This window comes from Hetaerina americana, unplaced genomic scaffold (assembly GCF_022747635.1).
Source record: "Hetaerina americana unplaced genomic scaffold, ioHetAmer1.1.p SCAF_4, whole genome shotgun sequence".
NCBI lineage: Eukaryota > Metazoa > Arthropoda > Insecta > Odonata > Calopterygidae > Hetaerina > Hetaerina americana.
This window is the reverse complement of record NW_027286985.1, coordinates 54,571,549-54,597,923: the sequence shown is the minus strand read 5'-3', so window position 1 is coordinate 54,597,923 and position 26,375 is coordinate 54,571,549. Positions and strand designations below refer to the sequence as shown.

Below are 26,375 nucleotides of genomic sequence, written 5' to 3'. Positions count from 1 at the left end.
GGACTGTTTAAATGCCGAGGTATTCTCACTCAGAGAAGTAAGTACTTCATGACTACTACATATCTCAGTTGTGGGACCACAGCGATAGTTGGGCACTTGTCTTGCAGTGGAGCACTCGGTAAGCCCGATTCACTGCACGAATACTCCCTCAATGTATAATATCATGATGCACGATTCACGCACCTTCTTGTATAATATACGAGAATATATCTTGTATAACACACCCAAAGCCTCTGGTTTCAAAGAACATCGCTAGATTAGTAATTTATGTTGAGTTCAAATTTAAAAAAATTACGGTTTATTTTTCCACTTACAGTCCATCATCATCTGATTTACGGTAAAATAGCATTCATTCTTCAAGATTAGAGGTTTTACTGCCACATTTCAGGTTTTTTCCTCGATATTTTTAATGTTTTTCGGGATCCAAGCATAGTTGCCCCCCCTGTATTATGAACTCTAAGGGTTTTGAGTATATAGATAATCGAATTTATTTCCCCATGGCTTAACCGAGGAGGTAGAGGGTAAAAATATCCTTCTGTCCCCTAAAATTACGCTCCGTCGGTTTGCGTTCCTCATCAGCCAGCCGTCCTCTGCAGGTTTTAGAAAGCGCAGCGGCGAATTGGTTTCCAATTATTTGACCCATGTTAGACACCTCGACCAATGTCCCATTCTGTACCACGTTTCCCCCTACTCCCTCACCCTTTAACACAATGATCCTCACAAGGATCCAACACGTTTCCAGGGATCGGGTTGATGCGGTGTCTTTTGTACTAACTTCCCACCCTGTGAGACCCCGGTTCGAATGCTGAGTGGCGGAGTTATTGAGAGGTATTCTGATGCTTAGTTATTCTTGAGAGCATCCAGAGTACTTAGGACACGCTTGGAGAGCATTTCAAGTGGAGTACGCTGTCCGTCGGATTAGTCGGTCAGTTAGCTAGTGGACTTCTTGGCGCCTTTCGCTAAGAGAAGGTCATTACCGATGTAAGGTTTATCTCCACTTCTTTCCCCCATTCCATGAATATCCTACCTCTACTAAATTACTCACCTATCTCTAATGGCACAAATAACCTCAGTTGTCGGTTGCCTCCCCTTATAAACTACTTGTGCCAGTCAAAGTAGAAAGATGCATAGAATTGGCACATGATAACCTGTGCTGTCAGTTTAGCATGCACAAGCACAAAACGAATGACTGACGCATCTTTTCCGTTTCCGCCCACCCTGCAGCCAACAGTTGGACGTATGCCAGCTTTTTAACACCAGTACGTTCAGTTCCATAATCACGAAATTTTTGTGGGTGGGAATCATTTTACTATCATGTGGGCCATATGGGTGGGAATCATTTTAATTATTTAATCGGGCCAATGTTAATCAAGCTCTCAACATTTAACAAATAAAACCAATATTGAATTTCAGTTAATGAAATGTAAAATTTCAATAGGTTTTTAGTGTAAATCATATATGTATATTGTCCTAAATTAATCACCCAGTGTTTCTGACAGCAAATTTCCTGTGGTCAAAACCACCCACCACGTCCTGGTACTTCAATTGACTGCCTGGAAAATCGCTAAAGACACGTGAAACAACGCGAGAATGTATTCGGGTTGCATTTTCCTATATTAATCCTCAAATTAGCCAACGGCACGTCCACGTTTTATTGTTCCAGGAGACTGAACATGCGCCCGTTAAACATAAATACAGATAATTATAGCAAGTTCTTAGTATTTGCTCTTAACTGTTTGCACTGAAAAACGGAGCAATATAACGAAAAAATAAGAACTACTTTCCCGTAACAAGGGCATGCTTTCAAGTGTCGCGAATGATTTTTACAGAAAGACGTCGAAAAAATGTCTACGGCTACATTGGTAATTAATGTTTTGTTTCAAATCAGAATAGCACGATATAAGATTATTCAAAATTAAAGAGAATCTTAAATTTCACGCAGCCGTTCAAACGAAGGGACAGAAACCACTCTAGAACACAACTCTGATTCAGTGCAGGAAACAGTACCCAGAGATGGGGATCGGAATGGTTTGATGGCTAGCGTACTGGATCCCAACGTAAAAGGCTAGGTCTCGAATTCCAGCCGAGGCATATTTATTATTGAAATTCCGATCGGTAAAATCAAAACCAAAGTATTCGGCACTGGCACATTAGGAATGATTTTGGAGGTAGATGCAAAGTTTTTAATAATGTGAGAAGGGGTAGCTGCTGTGTGCCACTATTTGGAGAAGGCACCCTCTGTGCCCAACTTGAACGTATGGTCTCAAACGGGTCAGGAAACTAGCCGTCGGATAATTTATGCCAAAGACAAGAACCCCCGATGTAAAAAGTGAAACCATGTTATACAAGTATAAGGAACTTGCTGGGCCATACCGACCAGTTTCTTATGGGTACCCAAGGGAACGCACAAATGCAGTCCTCCATCCGTCGTCGCTTCAGAACTCTGGAACCCTTGGTATCGTTCGACAAAGAGCAGGCTGACTTCAGTAATTGGTTTCACTCTTCACCCTTCCTTGTATCCCCTAAACCTTTCATTTGCCAAATTATCCGACCGATGGCGCTAATGAACTCAGCTGCAGGTTGCCTTACCTCTCCAACAACTGCTGCAATACCTCGAGATTGATGCACCCTTTCGGCTAACGTATGAAGTTTGCAAATCATAACGCACAGTACCGCTCGCTCTGGTAACGCATCAGGCAAAAGAAGTTCTAGAACCGGCCATTTTGTCCATAGGAATGATATCAATAAAGAGCAGTTGATAATTCTTATCACACTATTTGAATGCACGAGATGATGATCAAGGAGGCGGATTCTTCCAACCTATGCAATAATGTTTTCAAGGCCATGTTATTCTAGTGCATTTTTTTAGACTAACTTCAAGCGCTTGATTTTAAACACGGCTAAGAGAGTCGCTTTTTCTTCACATCAGTATTCTTGGGTCGCCAAGGTCACTAGGAAAATAACTTGGAAAATATCATGAAATAATTTGGTCGTCAAAAGCCTGGTCTAAAGAATATAGCCAGCATTCAGAGGAGGAAAGTACATGAAAAATTACGATTACCAAAACTTATGCCCAATGCATATCCAACTAACTCGAATGGCTGTTATTCAACAGCAGAATTCAAGGTCTTTCTCCGGCTCGACGTATTCAGAAATTCTTCAGCATTACGGCATAATATAATGCACAATTTGTTGCTTTTGTAGAAGCGAAATTCATCTTGTATTGAAGTAAGGTGATTTAAAAAAACAGTGAAACAATTGGGAGGGCAAGGGCTAAGACAAAGGCATAAATGTATATATTCCTTCAAATACGATGGAACTATAATTTTACTCTGCCAACAATAAAACTATACATTTTATTAGGGGTTTCTAATGAAAAAACTTTAGGCTTGAAAATGACCCAAGATGGCAGAAATGCAGCATAAAAATACTGCGTACAGAAAAGGGTCATTTAATCACTCATAGTTAAACAGTGCTTTTAACGTCGCCAACACGAAAGCTCCGTGTCGCCCACAAATTCATTTTGATCTCTTTAAAAGGATACTGATAGTGCAACTAAGGCTTACAAAAGATGCCGAGGGTGTCGAGGTCACACGTATGCCCTCGGTACCAGCAAGGAGGAGGGGAGCCATAGGATAGGTTTTCCGGGCGTTCTCATCATAATTTTTGGGGCGGAGGATGCACAAAAAATAAATTATATGAAAAACATATCTGGAACGCAGGCAGGGAACTTGAATTGTGACTGGTAAGATAAAACTTCTGATTTTAGATTTTTATTGAGGGCAAGAAGAATTATTTAGGCATTTTAAAGGTAGATAACCTACAAACATCCGCACCCTCCGCTGATTATTGGCTGCAATCCTGGACAAGGATGCTATGGCCATGTGCACCTCAAATCATAGGTCACCGTTAGCAAAAATGGGCCACGCGCTACCGTCAACCTTCTAAATAGATAAATCATACTATATCCGTCTTATGATAACACATACCATTATTTAATGTTCTATCTACTGTACCAAGAACACACCATGGGTCTTTGAACGTCGGTCGTCATTTGATACAATGTACTACTAAGGAAACGAATTTGTCACCATGTAATGGTAATGACAGTAACCAACCCGATGGTTAGTTTGTTACGTGATAGTAGAGCTCACCTAATACTTGGACCAACGGTGTGTGGAATTCGCACTTCAGGGTAGGGGGCAGAGACACGGAACCTTAATTTGGCAGGGCAGGGCTGGTTCCTTCCTAGGGCCACCTGAGGTTTACCAGATAGACATGGATCCCGAAAAATCACAAAACTTGGGTGAAGCTGAGAGTGCCAAGAGGCGTCACCCAGAATAAAACCCAGGCCCTTCGGTCAGTAGCCAATGTTCTACGTTGGCTACAGTCGGCCCACTGGACAATGACGTCTCCATATGATGAGAAGAGGAAAAGATTTGCGGGTTGTAATTCTTGTTAACTATTGACTCTCTAATTTAGACTCTTCAACTTTTCATCCCTTTTCGAATGGCAAGTACCTGAAAAGGAACTGTCCAAATACTGATATTTTCTTAAAGTTCAATAATATAAATCGTATACCAACAACGTAATTACTTATCCGGGCATCAAATATTACAGTCAATCGTTAATTGGAACATATGAAGATTATATCACATAACAAGACATACGCACGCTGCTCTGTATGTTGCACTATTTACACGAGAAATTCCATTTCACCAGAACTTATGAGAGACAATGCCCTACATTATAAGGAATGGTAATGTTGCCTGTTGTCGTCATATTTCGATGCTATTCCTAATCAAGTTCATATAAATTCTTTACCAATAGCCGATAAAAAACAACGTAAGAGAGAAAGAGCATTACCAACGCTTTGTGGCACAAATCACCTTTGTCGATTTCCAGCAGAACCTAGGTTTACAGCCTTTTTTATCTTAAGTCAATGCAATACCACTTCTAACACTCTAGAAATCATCCCGAAGCATGGTTTGAGAGGAGAAATCTCACCTAAAGCTAAGCTAGACGGTAAGTAAAATTACATCACGGATCCTTACCCAATACTCTCAGCAGTTACCCATAAAGATATGAACGAACGTAGTGTCGTCATGTGATGATTTTTTCATTTTTATGCTACGATTACATATAAACAACTTTTATGGCAAAATCAGACCGCGTTACGTAGCCGAAGTAAATACTGTCGGACGAAATTCATGTAATGAAATAGACAATTAGATTTAATTCTGCAGAAGCAATTCTCCGGGTAGCACTGCATTTTTCATTTCACTGAAGGCATACATGCCGCAGCCCATTTAAAGAACATTAGATCCTTTTTCTGAAAGATACTCGACCATTGAAAATTTGAGAAATTGTGATACATAAAATCGAGGTAAAATGAAGTTCACTAATTTCCAGTTAAGAAGTATCTGCCCAGGCAAAATTTCCTTCCCTCTCCTACACAAAGATAGGCTATCCATGAAAATAAATAATAGCCATGCTCATGCATTTTATTTAAATCTATATTTGTTAAATTGCAGGTCTAGAAGGCCTTAATGAAACAAGGAACTTAAAGAATTCGACCTTAGTACCTATTTCCATTTATCCGCACTTACTTTATGTTGCCAAGAAGATACTGAATCTTGCCGAATGATGGCTGAATCAGTCGTTCAGTAGGGTTAGTTTTGAACACAAACCCATAGTTAGAACTTAATTTACATTAACTAATATATTACTGTAATGAAACCCATAACAAATTAATTTAAAGTAGTTTCGCTAAAACAAAAAAGAAACGGAAAGGGAACGTCAATGCGATAGTGAGGTCCTCTACACATACGTTTAATAACGCTCAGCGGTGGTTCTCTTGCGGAAATAGTTAACTCTGCGTATGTAATGTTCTTAGGAATTGTCGTGCCGCAAATGGCAGTGTGGATCAACGGACACGTCTGAACAAATTGTTTTCTTTCGTTGTGTGTTGTGGATGATTGCATTACGCATTGTGAATGCTGGACCAGAACAGTGATATTAGTGTTATCACTCTGGTTTTAGTTTAAACGATTTTAAAATGGCTAAATTAGTTGATGTTTATAGGGGGGAGAAGATAACCACCCTTTGTAGAAGACAACTCCCCCTGGTCATTGATGAGCATTTAACGGTAAGTTTAACGCATTTTTGCTAACATTGTTGTACTACATGTCTGTTATTATCCGGCAGATTTCAATATCGATGTAAAATTTTGAATCAAATTATGAAGTTTGTAATAGATTTTCAGTCTATTATGCAGTTGTCGCCATATTGTCAGCAATGTCAATAACTTACAATCAAGTATCAAGATGAATTAATTGTTGTATTAATTATAACATATTTTATTATAACTGCATCGTAGTAGCTGAATTGTTGTTAGTGTGAAATGCTCTAAAGTAGGGCATCTTGACATGAGGTACTTTTAGTTTGTGATATAGTTCTTTTAACATATTTGTTGATTTTAATTCTGGAATCTTCTATTATAGATGGTCATGGATCTTGAGGACCCATATCTTGAGTCTGACAAACCGATGGTACGAAAAAAGGAATTGGAGATATTTCTCCGTAAATTCAATCTCCTCACCCCCGAAGAACAAAAAGCAGCATTCCAAGTTGACCGTAAGGATTTGATGGCACTTCTAAGTCAGACTGTACCCTGTGTTGGTTGCCGGAGAAGGTAAGAAAAAAAACTCTTGTTTCGCGCATTAAAATAGACGTCGATTGGCTTGCTGTTTCGGTAGTTATAATACTTTTCGAGGGATATTATATGGCCATTTTCAGTGATTTCTGTGACACAGCATTTGCTTTCGGTAATGTAGGTAGCTTGAAGACAAAGTATTATTGGTGTAGAGATGTTAAACTCACTCTTTGTACAATATGTGTTTGGATTTATGATTATATTTGAAAAATATGTTAAGTTTTTATGTCCTGAAAACGGGATATTTATTTTAAAGTAATTATTGTTAAGTTTTTGCGTGCAACACAAAATTGCCCTTGAATGATATTTTAAAGTTTTCCGGTAGCCAGAGGACTGAGTATGTTTTCCCAATAGAATTAGTTGCATTTGATGTGAATCCCTTGTGGACCATTCTCGCATTAATGACAGCATTTTGTATCCAAGTTGCTGGTTAATGACATTTTGGATCCTTCCAGGTTAATCAAATGAATGTTATTGTATTTGATATTCACTTGTTTAGCTTAATCACTGCCTTTTAAGATATTGACAAAAGTATGTGTTATTTCAGCGTTGAACGATTATTCTATGATCTGGTCAAGTCAGGACAAGGTAAAGCAGCTTTGGATCCAGTTGTGATAACTCCTGAAGGAATGCTCACATTAGACCAGCAGTACCTGCAAATACCTCATCTTCTCTGTTCCCTGCTTCATGGCCATAGGTAATATCTATGTTATTTGCAATAGTATTTCGATATCATTCATATTATATATTAGTTTATAGTTAAGCTGCTTGTGCTCAAGTTATGTTTCGTTTTGAATGTGGGTAATCCATTTAAAGCACATTGGCTGGATATCCAATATATGTGAAACAATGAGTGAGATTCTCAACGTTTTAGTCATTCCTATTAAGTGATATTTTGGAATCAGTATTTTGTGTTGAAGTGAGATATCGGACTGCTATATTATTGCAATAGATTTTGTGTGTTTCATATTTTGAAATTTCTTCTTTTCTGATTAAACTAAGGATTAGTGTGTGGTTCACTCGTTTTGATCATTATTTGATAAACTATTATTTTAGTTTCCCCCATAGGTATGGGAATTGACTGAAACATATCAAGCATGTTATTGGTGTATATTTATATAATGTTCTTGTATAGTTACTCTTAAGTATATTCACTGTAAACTTCAGTATTTTAGTAAAATTAATATTTGCTGTAAAGCTAAGAAATAAATATGCATAAAAAGTATTTTGAGCTTACAAGGGTTACAGCTAGCTACATTAGAACTAAAAGCAAACAGTTTATGTTTGCTTTTAGTTCTAATGTGAATGTGCTTATGAGATTGATATCTTTTTCCTCCTCACATGTTAATTTGATGTCTTATCAGCTGTGCAGCTTAGTGTTTATTGAAATTATTTAATATTTCATGTGAATTTCTTTTGAATCCTAATATTGTATGAGGCTTAGTTTTAAGTAGGTTAGTTCTATTGCCATATTACGACTTTTGCCCTTAGTGGCTGAATATACAGGAGGGCGAAATTTAACCTTAATCCAACTCCCAGTCCGTATGTTTATTTAATTATTAATCTCATCTTTAATTATTATAGTCAACTGGAAGCAAATTATCTAGGCCATTCAGTGACAAACTATGTGGAAATCTTGGTGTATAGTTTTCTATTGAAAGGATTTCTGGTATGGATGGAATGGTATTCTCACTGAACTCCACACTTCAGTGTAAACTGAAATAAGTTATGGAATATCTTTGGAATAATCTAAGAATATTCACAGTGAAGATATGTAGCATGAAAGTAATGAATCTTAATGGCACTGTATTGAAGTCCGAAGAGCCTTACGAATTGAGAGATAATTACTTTCAAAGCGTAAAAGCAGAATAAGGTCTGGTGAAAGTACTCTCTTAGAAATTACAGAAAATTCTTGAAACTTCATGGTAACTAGAAGATACTTGCTTTAACTTTGTCAAATTACAAAAGAAAATTGTTTAAAAATGCCTAAAATATGATCCAAAGACATTCTGGCTCTTTTTTAAAATTTTAAAATTGCTGGGTGTATATATAACCAGTGAGTCGCCAAAGAACTAAAATTTTATGAATGTTACAGAAACACTAGGTCAATGTTTAAAACATAGAGTATACATTATTGACCTGACCAATTTTAGGTGAATAACCCCTTTTACTTAAATACACAGATGAGAAGAGATAAGCCGGCCACTCTTTCACTTAAAAAAAATATCCTAGACTGCATCAGAGCCACTCAAAATAGTATCTGTACACCTTTAAAGTTCATGAATAGATATGCTAAATGCATTGACTTCAAGACATGTATTTATTGGGGAGTAAAATGCAATTTTAGTGTAGATTTACTAAAGATCCTGTTTTGACCCAATTTGTTCTGTTGTCCTACTTGCTTGGTTGCTTAGATTGATACATTGTTTTCAAATAGACCAAAGAATATTTGTTAAGTATGAAATTAGCTTCATATTAATATTAATTTGGTTTAATTCATCTCAATATTTAATTGAAGATACCATTATTTTATGATACATTTTATTTCTTAAATGCTTTGTCAGTTCAACAAACTTTTTATGGGTTTCCATGGTTATAATGAAAATTAGTAAGATACTTTATTTTTAGAAAATTTACATTTTGATAATGGAGGTTAGGAATTTTAGGTCCATTCATTGTACATGGCTTTAAAGAAATGACCCTGGAGATGGTGACTAGCAGTTCAAATTAAGATGACATTATACTTACCTACAGGTGCCCTTTTTGGCCTGGGATAAAATAAGATGATGCTTGCACCCACAAGATAAACTTATTATCGATGACCCTTAATGGGAATAAGCACTCAATGTGATGAATATGATTTTCTGTGGAAATTAAATGTAGAAAATTATTACATCTTTTAGGCCTTAATCTTTAGAATTTTGATGTATGAAACAATGTGTATGATCCATTATAGACAGTCATCCCAGTTAATTGGTTTATCATTTTAAAATGAGGCAAGAGTGTGGTAAATGCAATCAAAATGATTGTAACTTATGGTTAAAAAATAGTATTTGAAGGTTGTTAAAAGACTAGGTCAATGTGTCGTCGTCGATTCTTCAGGCCCAAATTTCTATTTCCTTTATAAGGGCCATGGGCACTATGGCACCTTATAAAGTATTGTTTATAGCATATGTATATGTAAGTGAAAGTTAATAAAATTAGGTAAGGTATCAATTGGTTTAGATCATAAGTTAGCAAATTTGTTGTTTTAAAATATATTAAGGCATGCTTTAAACATTTGTCAAGATAAATCTATACAGGAAAAATTTGGTGTAAAATGTCTGCAACAAAATTAACAGATATTGCAAATATGAACAATTATCTAACCATGAACTGTGTAATGTGGAATCTTGCCAAAAATCTGTGTCCACAAATACTGATAATTATTTTCTGTAATTTTCTTAAGATTCTTCAATTGTTGTTAGCATATAGCCTTCTGGGCTCTAGAATGAAGCCAATTAAAAGCAGTTATTGAGCATGAAAATTTTCCTGTTAAGTCTGTGATTCACAGTCATTTTGATAATAATTGAAGAATGAGAGTTCTACAATTGCACTTCCAAACTTCATTGGGAACATACTTTCAGCATCGTAAGGTTGTTTTTTTTAAAGGTGTGTAGCCCATCAGATAATACATGTTCTAACTATTTGATGTCATTTTAAACACCTCTGTCTATTCAAGTTTGTATCATTTTTATCTGAGTAGGTATAAACCTTTTTAAATTTAAAAAATAGTTTTTCAATGATTCAATTGAAAATTGCGTACTTATTGATGCTATAATTGAATCAAGCCTTTCCTTTTTGTATGATAATGTCAATAGACTCTGAATATACTTTAATTTATGACCAGAAGGCACTTTGATTTCACATTTAACTTCTAATTCATAATGTGGACTAAACCAAAATTATGAAAATGCAGTATCTGTAAGACTCTATGTAAATAAAACTGTAGTAAAAGCCATTACAAATCATAATTGCAATGTCGATCGTTAAAGAGAATCATAACATACTTGCACCGTTAATGGTAGCACTTAAAATGCAAATATTGAGTGATTTTGCTATTTTGGGTGTTTTCTTTCAGGGATCTTGTTTGTATGTTTTTTAGTATTACCTTTATTATTTAAATTTGTGGGAAGTGAAAAGATTACGAATACTAAGGTGAGTGAAAATATTTGGATGTGTACACAATAAAATACTTGGTATCGAGGGGCAGAGGAAATGAAAGAATGGAAAGAGTTCGATAGAAAATGTACAAATAATTAAATATTAGGATGAGGCTGTAAATGAACAGAGCAAAATACACTTGGTGGAAGACAGTGCAAGGATATGGATTGCTTACAAAGGAAGAATGAAATGGGTGTATGTACAGGAAGGTGAGAGCATTTACTGGAAATATGAAGGAAAAATCCATGTAAATAATCGTAGGAAAATTATTAATTGAGTCATCTAAGGAATATTTAGGGTCAACTTTACAGTAAAGGCATTTAGTTGGCAAGTTTAGACAAAGAGAGAGAAGGTGATGTAGATGAGAATAGCTTAGGTCCAGAAATACTTCACAGTTAGGTAGAAAGTGTATTTAGGAAATTGTATGCAAATATGTCCATGGGGGTATGCAACATTCCTGTAGAATGACTTAAGGGTTTAGGAAAACTGAGAGGAGGGAAAAAGATTACATCGGGAATGATCAGCCCAACAAATTCACACTGTTTGTACTCTGTTGCTTTCTATTAGTGACCTCAATACTGCTAAGACATGCATATCTCTCTCCATCCTGAGCCCAGAGAACAATCATCATGTACATGTCTTTCGTTTTTTGGACTTCAAGAAGGTAGGGTAAAATGGATAGAGTTAAAGTATGTATTTGAGAAGATAGGGATGTATTGGAAGGGTAGGCAATTTATCTTCAATATTTGCATATCTCAGACTGCTCAGATGCCTGTGTTGGAGAGAGAGAGAGAGAGTTGGGATGGGCTGTATGAGGCAGAGTAGTAAGGTATAAATATCCACCATTACCTTTTTTTTTAATAAATATGTAAGGGTAATGTTAAGGGAGGAACGGGAAGGACTGTAGGTAGGTGGAGCATCAATAAATTCTGTTGCTGCTGTGGGTGATCAAGCTTCAGTTTGTCAATCAGCCAAGGGATTGAAAACTCTGTTGTGTGCATTGGAAGGTGAAGGCAAAAGTTATGGGGTTGAAAATAATTCTAACAGAACAAAGGTTATGCAGAGAAAGGTTGAGTTAAACATTTAAATAAGAGGGTAAAGACTGCAGCAGGTGGAACAGTTAATCTTTCTCTGAAGTGTTTTGGACCAAATTGGTCTATGTAGTCGAGATGTAAGGAGAAGTGCACAAGGCAACGAAGCTTTCACAAGGAGGAGGGAATTGATGACAGGGAGTGGATAGGATGAGTGACAATGCTAAGAAAAGGCTCATTAAATCTTTAATATGGAGCATAGTTTTGTATGATGCAGAAAAATGGTCATTGAAGCAGGACGATAGGCAGAGATGAGGCTTTTGAAATGTGGGTGTGGAGAAGGATGGAAATGGTGAAGTGGAAATAAAGGAAAACAAGCGAGGAAGTGTAGGCATGGTGGTGGAGGAAAGAAGATTAATGGAAGAAATCCAAAGGAGGCAGGAAAGATTGTTACAAAACATTTGTTTCAGGTTTGTTTTGTAAGCACAGGCAAGGGGATATATTGTGCCATTGTAAATGCTTTGTCTATCCAAAACCTATTAAAAATGTAGAAATCCTCTAATAATAATTCTAGTCATTCCGATGCATATTTTCGTAGATTCAAAGAAAATTATTTTTAATGATCTTCTCTTGCCAAAGTTCAGGATCACTAAAAAGGAATAATTTAATGGCTATTTTTAGTGTCCCCAAGATTAATTTAATATTTTTTTCTCTGTCACAAGCTTTGTTAATTGCTATATGTACCTCAACAATGGGCAATTTTAGTTAGGTAAAACAGCCGAGTCCGTAAACTTGATTGGCACTAGGGTTGCTTACAGGGGGGGAGGTAAAAACAAAGTTACAAGTAAGGGTAAGAACACACCCTAGTTCACTTGTTTGTGTTTTGGAAAGTGATCCACATTAACCTCAATCACACACAAACAATGCAAAATGAATACATAAGAAAACAAATTTATAACCACTTGATGACTAAGGTGTCTTAAGGAATAATTGTCACTCTCATGATTGGCATTCACATATGCCGGGTTTGCAAGGTTATCTCCTATGCCAGGGACCCTTTGTACTCACACAAGAAGGGCAACTGCCCAACAACAGAGGGTTTGAACTTTTCCTATTCATCTGGATATGACCTAGTTTTTCTTTCTATCCTTGTGTCTGCATATTATGATTATTAATAAATTTGGTAGTGTGCAAGTTAAGGTGAGTTTTGGATGGGCACACAACCATTACAGCCCACGCATCTTGCATCTTCTAACAAAGCACATCATACATCATGACACTAAAATAATCCTTGATTTAATTTACTCCTGCTAAAATAAATAGTGGGCGATCGCATTCAAAATTTTTTACTATTACACATGGTTGTGTGGTAAAATTATTTTGTGTCTGTATTTTTTTAATGGTTTTATACTTAATAAAACATTTGGGTGTTATTTATTTTTAAAAATATGCTTTAAAAATATTAATAAGTCTAAAACTTTTATGTCTCAATATACTCTCCATAGCGCCTGAATGTGTATATTCTTGTTGCCAATGGTGATATCAAAGAAGAAAATATTCTCCGATGTTTTTATATTGGTCAACCAGGTGACCTTTATACAGGAAGGAAAAGGTTAATGTGATGGGCCTGACACAGTATGAGGTTAATGTGGAGCCTCTTGTTGTTCAAGCCGGGAGGGAAAGAATGAGGCATGGTGAGCTGGTTTTATGGGAGAGGTAAGTGATGGAAGTGTAATGAGATGATTGGAAGTGAGTGGTGGATGGTTGCTTGCCCCACCTCCACTCACATGAACTGAAAAACATATGATCTGATGTGGTTTCAGGTTGCATGACTGTTTATGCAGTCATTCATAGCACTCTGTCAAGACTGGTTTATACATGGCCTTTTCTGTGGCATATTTATTTTTAGTTTATTTTATGCATTTTGCTTTGCAGTGCTCGATTGAGCAGCTTAGTTGACAGCCAACCTCGCTTACGGAAGAGCAGGAGATGCATGCTGCACTCGTTGGAGTCACAGCGTGGAGGGGGCTTTGGAGGTGGTATGGGCGTTGGAACAAATATCATGGGCTCAGCCCGGCCTGGTGTGGGTAGTGTTGGAGCCTCTGGAAGTTGGTTAGATGCATGGCAGTCACTGGGGCAAGTCTGCCGGGAGGAACTGCTGCTTATTGAGAACCACACATTATTGTCTACTTTGGAGGGATACCTAAGGAAGCATAGGTGAACATCATATAATTTCAAATATTATTTTATAATCCTAGTTTTAATTATACGTTCTGCTAAGCAGTACTTTGTATTTTTTGAAATAATGCCTGCCATGCAGATTGAAAGTGTAATTTCTGTTTATACATAATATCCTTTATTATTCATGGTTAATAATGATGGTATCCACACCCAGATTTGTTCTTTTAAGATGTATGCTGTGAAATGGTACAAAAAATCCACGTATTATCAGTTTATTTATATGTGACTAGTACGATTAGTGTTGTTTTGGGAAACCACCAGTAGGGAAGTTTTGTGGAGCCTGCTACTCAAATTACTCAATTAGCCATGGGCGATCATGTTCAAAACCCCCCTGTTGCTCTGGAATGAAAAGAGGAAAAGGATATCCTTGCCAGCTGCCATTTGTGCTACGTACCCTCTTTGTGGTTTTAGTATCCGGGAAGGTTCAGTCTTAGGAAATTTAACATTTCTCCTGTAATGGTTACTTCAGTCTCTCTTGCTCTGATGTTGTCCACCAGTGAAATCTACACTATACAAGATGTGATCAAAAAAAGACAGGACTGATTTATTGTTTATTTACTTGTGTATTTCGACGTATGCAGCTTAATCGAACTTGTCACCCTCAAAGTACATGCCTTGGCTGGCGACACACCTTTGCCAACAATTCTTCCAGCTCTGGAACCCTGCCTGGTAAGCCACCTTAGGGATCCTCTTTAGGTCCGCCGTACAATTAGTTTAAATGTCCGCTTTAGAGTTGAATCGGTGCCCTTTCAAGTTTGACTTTAACTTTTGACACAAAGAAAAGTCTGACGGAGCCACGTCTGGAGAGTAGGGTGGCTGCAGGATCACAGAAGTTCCGCTTCTGGCAAAAAACTCCTCTCACGATCAGCGCCTTGTGAGCCGGCAGGAATCGTGGTGGAAACGCCATGCATTTTTTCTCCACATGTCTGGCCTCTTTCGGCTCACTGCAACCCTTAGCCTCTTCATAACCTTTAAGTAGAAATCTTTGTTGATTGTTTGACCTTGAGGGACGTATTCATAATGAATCAGCCCTTGCCAATCAAAGAAACACACCAGGATGACCTTCAAATTGGGCCAGGACATGTGAGCTCTCTTTGGTTGTGGAGAATGAGGACCTTTCCACTGAGAAGGCTGGGCATTTGTCTCAACATCATAACCGTAAACCCAGGTTTCGTCACCGGTTATGATGCTCTGCATTGGCTCAATCTACGAGTTCCTGACAATTGTCTACACGTTTTTGTCTCTGTTCATCAGTCAGCACCCACGGGACGAGTTTTGATGTGACGCATGTCATGCCCAAAATGTCTATCAAAATCGTCTGACAGGATCCAAAACTAATGTTCGCTTCCTCGGCTATCTCCCTAACAGTTAAACGGCGATTTGCCCGCACCAAATCGTTTATCAATTTGACATGGTTGGGTCTGTCGAAGTGGAAGGCCACCCCGTTTGCGAATCTTCATCTTTCGAGGTTATTCCCGATTTAAAACGACTGTGCCACTCAAAACACTGGCTTCGACTCATGGCTTCATTGACAAAGGCTTGCTGAATAATTCCAAATGTCTCTGTAGCACTTGTGCCAAGTTTGAAACAAAATTTCACGCACACACGCTGCTCCTCTAGCTCCTTCATTGCTGCCGCTGCACACGATGACGAACAGGTCAAGACACGTAGCCCTGCTGCTGCGTAACGACTCAGTGTAAACAGACACAACACCTCTTGTTTTAGTCGTCAGATGTGTGGCTAGATGGCTGTTTCTCGTTTTGATCTGTTCAACGATTTGCACAGATTAAATTCAGTCCGGTCTTGTTTTGATCACACCTTGTATGCTAGTTTCCTGGCATTTTTAATCAATATCAATGGCCACTTGCTACTTGGGATGAGAATATATTTATTTCTTGTTCAACAATGTTAAAAGATTAAGAACTCATCAGTATTGGACTATTTACAAAGACATGTGGTACAAAATACAGGGAATAGGAAAATGAACACAGATACAAGAAGGTAATAAACAGTATTACTGATATTGATGGTTGCAGATTCAAATGTTGTGTTTCCCAACGAAGAACTCATAAGAAATAGAGTGGTACGATTTCATAGAAAGCCTCTTGCAAGTGTACTAACTCATAACAATGCAGAAATGCTTTCTTGGGTACCCACTGTCCTTCAGCATTTTTACACACATTTTACTATCAATAATATTATTTTATTTAATACTTAATCAGGCAATTTCTCTGTTAATTCTGGAGTTCTGAAAAGCTGATTAAATTGTTGTGTTTCCTTGATCTTCATTTATTTCCTCTATCCCTTCAAATGCAACCAGTCTTGAGTCAAGAGCCTATTTTTTTTACTATCAAGGGTATGTTATTAGAGTATGTCCCATTAGTAAATATTCTGGACTGTAACTGATTTAAATTTTATATTCTATGGCAAATCATGTCATCTTGCCTTTGAAATTTTGTGCCATGTTCATTCCAATTTCCTCTAGAATGGACATCCTTGGAAATTATCTCTGGAAATATTTTAAATCGTAATTAATCACCCCTTTGGTACCAGCCTACTCCAATTGATGTAGTGTAAATGAGGTTTCATTATCTTTTAATTATTTTTAAAAAAGAATCAAGATAGAAACTTAATTTTTATTTGCTATTCTTTAGGCTTTTCTACATGATCACTATCCAGAGTTATGCATTCCACCGAGCATTTCTTGACCTTTTAAGGGCTATAATTGTAGAATTCAGAAAATTGTGTCAAAAACCATTGTTCCACCTCTTGAATGACATTATTTGTTTTGTCAAATCTCCAATCTCACCATCATTTTTTGAGTTTTGGGAATAATTTAAAGTCACTTGGGGTGAGATTGGGAGAATAAAATGGATGTAGAACAATTTTAAATCCACATTGTTTTCCCTGACGGTCACACCACACTTTCAAGTCACGTGCGATCATGATTGCACGGTGCTTGCTTCTGGAAAGGTGTTAGTTGTTACAGAAGCCAGCATGCTGATACCTTGGGCATGTGCAGCTCTTCGTGAATAATTTTCCACTCACTGCCATAGCTTAAATCAGTCTCATTCATGATCATTTGGATGGCTGCTCTTCTATCTAATGGGATAAATCCCCCCCACCTTCTTCACTGTGGCAGCATCATTAAAGGATGATAGATGATATTTACTTCTTGGATTCTTTGTGAAGGACATGTGGTTAGTTTGAAAATTCCTTTTCCAACTACACCTTACAACTGTGTAACATCACAGGCAATCATTTCCTTACACAGCCATCATTTCATTGTGGTTTTGTCAGGCACTGTAACCTTACAAATAAAAGAATTAAATCATAATGCGATCTTATGTTCTCCATACTGCATGTTACTTCAACCTCTGCCTTCCTGAAATAAATAAATCAACAGCAATAGTTATATATGACAATATTCATTAGGATGAATTAAATATGCAGAATAAATTTTATCCAGATATCTAGTAATGCTTAATGATAAATGATACCCCTGTTGCATGGCTACCTTCTTTCATGTTTATTCTGATTTACTTTTCAGAATATGTGGGTACACTGCCATTAGTTTATCTGTAATAAATTCAATAACTTGAATTCCATCTTGTGAGCATTTCTTGAATCTATAATTGGCTGTCAAATGGATTGTCTTGTGTATGCTTCACATTTAATTATCCTGAAAAACTAATGTTAAAGTTTTGGCAGCATTCCTTGTTTCATTGGTTTCCAGATAACGAGTCAGTTTTCCTGAATGAGTAATCTGTCATCTTTCACCAAATTAGCTGGAAATAATTACTTTGACACTTGGAGTGACATCTCATTTTTATCTCTGGCTACCCTATTTTGGCACATTCCCAAACCTCTTTAAAAGCATAATATTTTTACTGTCCTGCATGGCCTTTCCCATTAATGTCTTGTGAACTTAGGGAAGACTCTTTAAGTATGGAAACAATACTGAACATTGGGTTGTCAGTCCGGGTGTACTGCCGTGAATGAAACCATATTGTAGATACATTTACCTTATGGGAATAAAACTTTTCCTTTTTATTATTGAAAAAAACATACTCAAAGAAAGGAGTATTTCAATAGTAGTGACAAAGTTTGCTTACATTTCCATGATTTAAGAAAGAAAATACATCACATCTATTTGTTATTTCCTGTAGTATTGCGCTCATGAAAAATATTTGATAGAAAAATTAAAGTAATATGAAGTTTGTTGTCATTTTCACTAGTTTCCCATTATACTGGTGAAAATTCCTGTTTAAATAAGGCAGTTTTGACAAACAATCCTATGTTTGACACTTACCAATTCCAGAATAGCTGCTGCAAGGATGCACAGCATAGTAAAAAAGTGATTTATATGACCTGTCAGAGTACATTATGGCATTAATCTTTACACAACTTTTGTTTCTTAAAATATTTTCTAACAGTTGAATGACAAATTCTATGGTACTCTGCTCAACTTTATGGAACTTCATGATGAAATTGGAAAATAAAGCTTTGTAAGTTAGGCTTAAATTCATTAAAATGACCAGTTTTGTTGAACAGTCGACATCATCAGGTACAAAATACAGGATTCCGTTGGTGCTTTTTAAAGTCTTCTGCCTACTCCAATTTTTTGGTATTAATTTAGACTTTAGAATTTGATTTCAGGCTCTGAAATGCTCCTTAATGTCTTTCTTTTAAAATCTATGTCACCAGCTCTAATTCAACAATATCCAAATGCTCGTTATAACACTTGAGCTATTCTTCTCCCTCATTTCCTTGCATGCCATCAAACTAATTACCTCTGATGTATCTTATAATTTTGATTATTTATCTAATATCCTCCATATAATCTGTAAAACCTTGGTAGTCAAGAATGACATCAGACCAAAGATTTTTCCTTCCATGGTCAGTTCACTGTTCCACTCTTCAATTCATCCCATGATTCCTTTATTATTTCAGTGGCCTATGAGATATCAGATTATTTTTCCAGCAATAGCTAACTCTTTATGGATTGTTTTGCATCCATTATTGGACAAATGCCAGAGAAACTTCTGTGAGTGAAATATGATTTTGAGTAAAAGGGCTGTAGTAACACCCTGATACAAGGACTGGAGAAGAGAAATTTTATGAGGTGGCAAGAACTGAGCTTTGATCTCAAAGTATTCTTCACCAGGAGATTCCAAATGACCTGGATGGTTATGAGAGCCACCTTAAAAGCAAAATTAGTAAATCTGCCATTACCCAAGCTTTGCTGTTGCTCCTCCGTATGACATAAGGAAACTTCTTGCTTTGCCCATCATTGCCCATGGATTATCCTATTTTACCCTTCAGTGCCCTTGGATTATATTGTCTATATGGCAACTTAGGTTTGAACTTAAAATCCCTGGGAGCAGAAAAGTGAAAGGAATCTTCATTTTGTTATGTTAAAGCCAGGAGCTGAAACATTTGTCTTTACCAATCTATATTCATAATGTCATGTTTCCCATATATATGTCTCATTGGTGCTGAAGGCTTACTTGAGTCTGTAATTTTTCCTTGGAGTTCATTGGATACATCTGAATATTTAGCTGATGCTTCATGATTGGTAGATGAAATTTTGCCAGAAATTTTCAATATAATGAAATTATAAAATGCTAACTTTAATGCATCAAACTATCCTACAATCCATCCTTTATGAATACATAATTAATTTTATTTTTGGTTCCAAAATTCAAGTTTGTCAAATATTTTCTCCATGTATTGTGTAGCCAGTCTGGGTGTGCAGTGTACTTTACTATCCTTAGCAGTATACCTGAACTGCATTGACATTATTTACTTACTATCAGAAAATGAATATTTTTCCTGCTGTCATTTTTTATTTATAGGTTTATTTTACTGAAATATTTTTTGATAAATAAATATTTTGTGATGAAAAGTCTGAGAAAATCAAAATCTTGACCAAAGTAACACTAAAAAGTAATCAGGAGTACTGCTTAAATCAATGGATGAATGAAATTAATTAAAACTTTAAGACTGAACTGTTTTGACTAAAATGTATTTTTTTAATTTATTACTCAATGTTTGGATAAGTTATTAGAAGTCTCATTGCTTTTTATTTCAAGATTCTGTACTGAGTGCCGATCCAAAGTTCTCCGGGCTTACACCCTTCTAGTCGAAGGTGAAGGAGCTTCAAATGCTGGAACCAACAATAACAGTGGAAATACCAGTCCAAGTAGTGGGGGAGATTTGAAGGGATACCAGCCATCTTTGTATTCAGGGATAAAACGATGTTTACCTGACAAGCATATTCATTTATTGTGCAATACAGACTTTGTTGGTCACCTAATAGGCCGTGCTGAGCCGGAGCTTGTTGGAAGGTGATGATAAATTTAATAATTAATATGATATCAAATCAATATTGATAAGAGTGGGGCACTTCAGATGCCTTCAAATACACAATTATTTTATTGTTCACTTATCATTCTGTGGCAAATTTTTTATTTTGAAAGATTTATTTAGCCAAGTTGATCCTCCTCAAGATTTTATTTATTGAAAATGCTGATAAAGTTGATATGGTCTTTTGTTCTTATAAATTTGGTTTCTTAAGTGTAGTTTTGGATTTGAGAGATTGAATCTTGAGGATTTTGTGCCAACTAATAATAGATAAAGATATTGATTACCTATGCTAGATATTTTTCTGTGACTTGAGTAATTAAACTGGTGTAAAAAATATTCATACTTTAAAGTAATTTGTTTGATGCCTTATGTTATTTCTATTACTAATTATCAATGTCATCTCTTGACTCAAGTGATTATATTTTTTTCAGTCGACGTGAACGCCATGCAAAAACACTAGAAATGGCACAGGAAGAAGTTCTAACTGTTGTAGGCCTATGCATACATCGCAGACTGTCTGCCCTGTATCATAAATTACGTCATCAGCAAACCACTGTACAAGTTCTTGCAGCTGTTGCTCTGCATGCATTGTGCCGTAGTTTTGAGGTAATTATGATCTTCCTGTTAGCTATCATTTGCTAACTGACACTTTATCATTTGTCAAGGGGCAAATGCTAATTTTTCCCCTGTGAACCCCTTTGGTAGCCTGTTTTACCCTGGGATCCTGACAGTCATGTTTTTCTCTGTGACCAAACGTGGTCAAGACGGGTGATTTTTACCCTTTGGAAATTGTTGCATGGTAATGCACATTAGCAGATGACTCCGTTAAAAGTTACTGTTGTGGCATCTCTTGCAGTTTTTGAATTTTTAGAAGGTAAAGTATTCCAGTGTTTAAAGTTTGGCTTTTACCTCATGGACTGTGGCAATACTTTTGCACAATTATGTGCAGATGAAGCCACAAACCTGTGACATTGTATGTAAGGTATTTTGTCATAACATCTTGTCCCTTTTTAGTCCCCAAAATTGTAGTGTAAGAGTGTACCTTGGGGGTGTAACTGGGACCAAACCTCCAGAACTGTCAAAACTCTTAGGCAGGGCTTGGAAATGGTAGACATAGAAAAGACTTGGGTTATCTCTTAAATTCTCACTAATGGGCTACAGTGAAAGTTACAGTGTAAAAGTCACACATCCTCATTCTTTCCCCAGGCTCACAATTCTTACAATCCTTGACCCACTTAAGGCACATGATTCTAGGCTGTATCCAAGGTGGTAAAAGGCAATCATCAATTAATGGTTGTCAATATTTCATTTGTCTTTATTATGTTTGCATTTCTGTAAGAGGAGCTGTGCTTCCAATTTTGCAGCTTTTAGACTTTTTTTATTTATAATAACTGCATAGGGGTGGGCATTCTGATTGGATTTTGATACAGAGTAGTATGAACATAATCAATAGACTAGCGGGTCAGAATATTTTGAAACAAATCCCCGCGAGTCAGAACAATCCAAGTGATTCAGAATATCATATGACCCAGTCCATCAAAGTATTGAGTTTGGTTGAGGGAGATTGGACTGCATTTGTTGAAAAAACTAAAGCTATTATTGCATTAATGCACACATGAATTTGGTTCTTTTGATTCAGATTTGCGAAGGCCTAGTGATTTGAGGCCATCTAGTTTTTAAAGATGATAATAGGGAAAAGTGGAGTACATTCATGAATTGCCTAATTTTAATTCCCAGGGAACAAACTAAGCATCCCTAACAACTAAATTTGATTTTATATCCAGAACAAGGAATCACTCAGTAGAAAATGTTTAGCTTGGTTAGCAGAATTAAAATTTGCAATGTGGAATTAAAAATTGTCATTTTACTAAATTCTCTGATTCTTTGAGGGAATAGTGGTCATTCCTTTGTGATACTTTAAATAGCAGTACACTTGTCCTGAAAAAATCAATCTGTTAAAATTTTGGAAAGTGTCCAAATTTTTTCAGAACTAACTCAAAATATAGCTCTTTTTTGTTTAAATGGAATCTTCCAAGAACTTATGATGGTAATTTGGACATTGAGTGATTAAGACAATAAATGACTTTCACGTTCAACTTTCAATATCAGTACTCACCTGAGACTCATATTGTATGGTAGTATTGCAGGTTTACAGATATTCATAAAAGTGCCGAGCCAGATGTTATACCACTCTTTTGACTGGATGAGTGACTATATTTTTGAACAAGTTTAGAAGTTTTTAGGAGGACTGCTTTTTCTATTTAACCCAGTGAAAACCTTAAACATGAATTTACTCTGTGAGATATCGAAATGTCAGTGATGCTGCCTCTTACATGGTGTAATTGAATTATTTAGATGGCTGTTGAGATGAAACAGGGCATATCGCAGCTGGAACTTCTGTTTGAGGAGTTGAACAAGGAAGAGATGGCAAAAGCTCAGAGGAAGGAGCAGAAGAGGCAGAAGAAGAGAAGGAAGAAGGAGGCAAGAAGCGGTCGATTGGCAGAGCGTGCTGACCCAGAGGGTGGGCGTACAGATGGGGAAGATGAGGAAGGAGAGAAGAATGCTGATGATAGAGATGATCCCTGCCAGGTAAAGGTGCAAAATCAATTTTTAAGACTGCATCAGAATGCATAGAACATGCATTGAGGTGCATATCTTTGGAATATGAGGTGTAAAGATAATGAACAAGGGCATAATTTAAAACACCAGGGTTAGTTTTTACTGGATTTAAATAATGACAAGAGTCTGGCCTTGAGTGGCAAGATAGGGTATTGTTGAAGCATAACAATATTATATTATTACTAAGGCCATCTAAATATGTTTACTTAATTGAGTTTTGTTTACCTATGTTAAATAAGTAACAAATTTCAAGTAAACATGTGTTAAGTAGAATACTTGATCCCTTTAACGCCAAAGATTATTTTTACTCTTTGATAGGTTTTCTTGGTACAGGAATTGATTCTCATTATATATAAAAATTTAGTATATTAATTTGCTTAAATATGTCATTTTTTTTAATAGGACCATGCTCATAAAATCCCCCTAGATAATCTGATAGCAATGGTATCCCTTAGGAACTTTTGGGAAAAATTAATTAATCACTCATTTCTCTGTGGTTAGCTTATTATGGAAAACAAAAAAATAATGCCTCTGATTATTTTATTCATTTGGTAGCGAGTTTTGATTTTATATTGATTAGCAAAGATGTTGATGAGGAAAGTAAAACAAGAATATAAAAATGCACTGGAGAAAAATTTCTCAATATCCATTTGGTTTTTGCAAAATATAATTCATACAAAAATCTTTGTGTATATGAAAAGTACTTACATGGATTTCCACCTTCATTGTGGAAGATATAGTTAGAGTTATCCATTGGCCAATATTGCCAACAGTGGAATCCTTGAATAAATAGTACAACATATAACAGCTCGGTACAATGAGTCATTCTTCTTTCATCATTTTTGCTTCATAACGTACTTAAGTGGTACCTAGTGGAATTTCCTTAATTGGAGTGCAATAGTGATAAAAATAATGTTAATAACTTAAGGGCCATTGTTTGTTGCTGTTGCTTTTTAGTTTTTCCAGGAGAAATAGTGGAAAGCGTGGAGTGATAATTTTTCCGGTTGAAAATATTTTTGTAATTTAGATTCATTTCTATTAGCTATTCTCAATTCAGTTATTGAAATTATCTTATGCTGTATTATTTCTGAGAAGTTAATATAGTTTGCTTTGTATTGCATTATTATCATTATAGTGTGACAGAGATGGTGTTGTGCTGCCTGTAAGTGAACCTATGAAGGACTGCAATTGCTCCTCTGAAGAAAATCATAATGTGGATAACAAGAAGGTATTTTTTATAATATTTTATTGGCATGAATCTCACTTATTATAGTTCTCTTCAAGTATGCTAACAGTTGCCTCCAATACCATTGCTTGTGTTTGATATTCCATATTGTGCACCCGTAGTTATAGTTGTTAATGTCAGTTCAAAAACCAGCCTTTATTGGATGGATTACTTTTCAATTACTGTATTTTCCCATCAATAATGCACGCGCCATCTGTGCAAAAATATTCAGATGATGGAAAAAGATGACGATGCACGTCATGCAATGAAAATTGAAAAAATCCAAACATTTACGTACCTATACACACAATAATTTAAAGAAGAGTCTCGCAAAAATAAATTAGTCTAGAAGTATGCCTTTCTAATTACATTCTAATTTATACAGATCTGCTACTGTTACAGTTATTTCATCTCATAAATCTATGAGAAAAAGAAGAAACATATAATTTCTATGCCTCATTTATTTTAATACATAGTACTTCTTTATTCTAATACATAGTAATTCATGCATATGTAAGGTGCATCGTATTATATACATGTATATATAACAATATGATAAGATAGATAGATCACTCTTATCCATGAAATTCGTCACCTGAATCACATTTAAATGAATTAAGTGCATTTATTATCTCTTCAGGCACATCTCCGAGTTCACTCTCTGAAGTTCACACTCTCTTCCTCATCTTCTAGCGCTGGTGTTGAAATATTGCCTAAAGCTTTTTCAAATACATTTTGTACACAAGCCACTCTGACATCCTGCCAACTTTCTTGGATCCACCGGCTTATTTCTTCATAAGACACTTATAATCCTTCCCGATTCTGTGTAGTCTTTCATACCAGACATCATCCACATTTCCCAACTATAAAATATCTTTAATTTAAAAGATTTATTAATGGGTAAATTGTGATGGCCTTGCCATTTCTTTTTTCTTTCCTGAAATTGATGACTTCTAGTTTAAACATCACTGTGTACGATTTTCTTCTCCATGGGTAATTTTCTTGAGAAAATCCTAAATTACAAAAGCGTAACTCAATTCAGGTTTGAAACAATCACCATGTTGGCGCCACTTTGATAGAACTTGGAGAGTGTCCAGAAGTAATCTTCAAAATGCATTCCACCTGCGTTGATACACTTAGTTCGGCATGTCTGCCACTCGTCAAAAGCCTGCTGGAAGTCGGTTTCGGGAATACTGTAGAGAGCCTTTGTTGTCGCCGCTTGAACCACCTCGATGGAGTCGAACTGATATCCTTTGAGCTCCTTTTGAGCTATCCTTTGAGGTAATAACGTTGTCAAGAAAATCTTCGTCTTCCTGGACGCAGTCCAAAATGTATTGTGAAATTTCCAGCAGCGACAGTTTTTGTTCCTTGCTCAAGACTTCCAACACCAGCTTTGCGCACACTTTCCTCATGTACCTGTGATCTAATTTCAACTCCCAGCACTTATAGTATTTTAGTTTTGGTTTCTAGTGTACTTCAAAGTCTCCAACGTTAGATCACAGTACAAACTCATTCTGCAAAATGCATATTGCTTGTTTAGATAGTGTATGCAAGTTCTTTCTTAATTAAGATTTTTCAGTTGAATACAAGTAATAATGAAGCTGTGACTTAAGGATATAAGGTGTCAGTGATGAATAAATTAATTTTTATGAACATATTATTTGTTCAAATGTTAATTTTTACCATGGATAGAGGACAATTTATCTGTTTATAGAGGGAGCTATAATATGAATTTGGACTCAAATAAAATGCAAACACTATCATGAAGAACCCAAAAATGTGTCAAGTTCCAGTGTAGTGCCGACTCATGGGAACTTTCTAAGCGATAAGGAAAGAGAATCTTGCCATAGCTCAGGGATCAGAATGATGAATTTGATCCACTTCAATAATAGTGAGAATAATGGAAGAAAAATATGGCAGAAAAGGTGCTGTTTCGATGTCTGTCCTGAAAACATTAGTTGAACTGTTATCA

At 36.2% G+C, this 26,375-nt stretch overlaps 2 protein-coding genes across 5 annotated transcripts in view; one reads left to right on the top strand and one right to left on the bottom strand.

The window, feature by feature from the left end:
- Positions 1-5,764, bottom strand: part of LOC139692408 (scoloptoxin SSD14) — a 96,367-nt gene extending 90,603 nt beyond the window's left edge. For 2 of the 4 annotated variants that reach the window (XM_071590584.1, XM_071590583.1), the window contains exon 1: positions 5,610-5,764. The gene's annotated coding sequence lies outside the window, so the exon portion shown is untranslated. Of the gene's footprint in view, positions 1-4,154; positions 4,532-5,609 lie in introns of all 4 variants that reach the window. The other 2 variants (XM_071590586.1, XM_071590585.1) reach the window with 2 other exon arrangements.
- Positions 5,765-5,854: 90 nt separating this feature from the next.
- Positions 5,855-26,375, top strand: part of LOC139692326 (gametogenetin-binding protein 2-like) — a 35,355-nt gene continuing 14,834 nt past the window's right edge. Inside the window, exons 1-8 of the mRNA XM_071590446.1 lie at positions 5,855-6,148; positions 6,504-6,694; positions 7,263-7,412; positions 13,885-14,166; positions 20,286-20,540; positions 20,991-21,165; positions 22,915-23,148; positions 24,314-24,406. Coding sequence (XP_071446547.1) covers positions 6,059-6,148; positions 6,504-6,694; positions 7,263-7,412; positions 13,885-14,166; positions 20,286-20,540; positions 20,991-21,165; positions 22,915-23,148; positions 24,314-24,406 — 1,470 coding nt within the window. The 5' untranslated portion in view covers positions 5,855-6,058. The remainder of the gene's footprint in view (positions 6,149-6,503; positions 6,695-7,262; positions 7,413-13,884; positions 14,167-20,285; positions 20,541-20,990; positions 21,166-22,914; positions 23,149-24,313; positions 24,407-26,375) is intronic.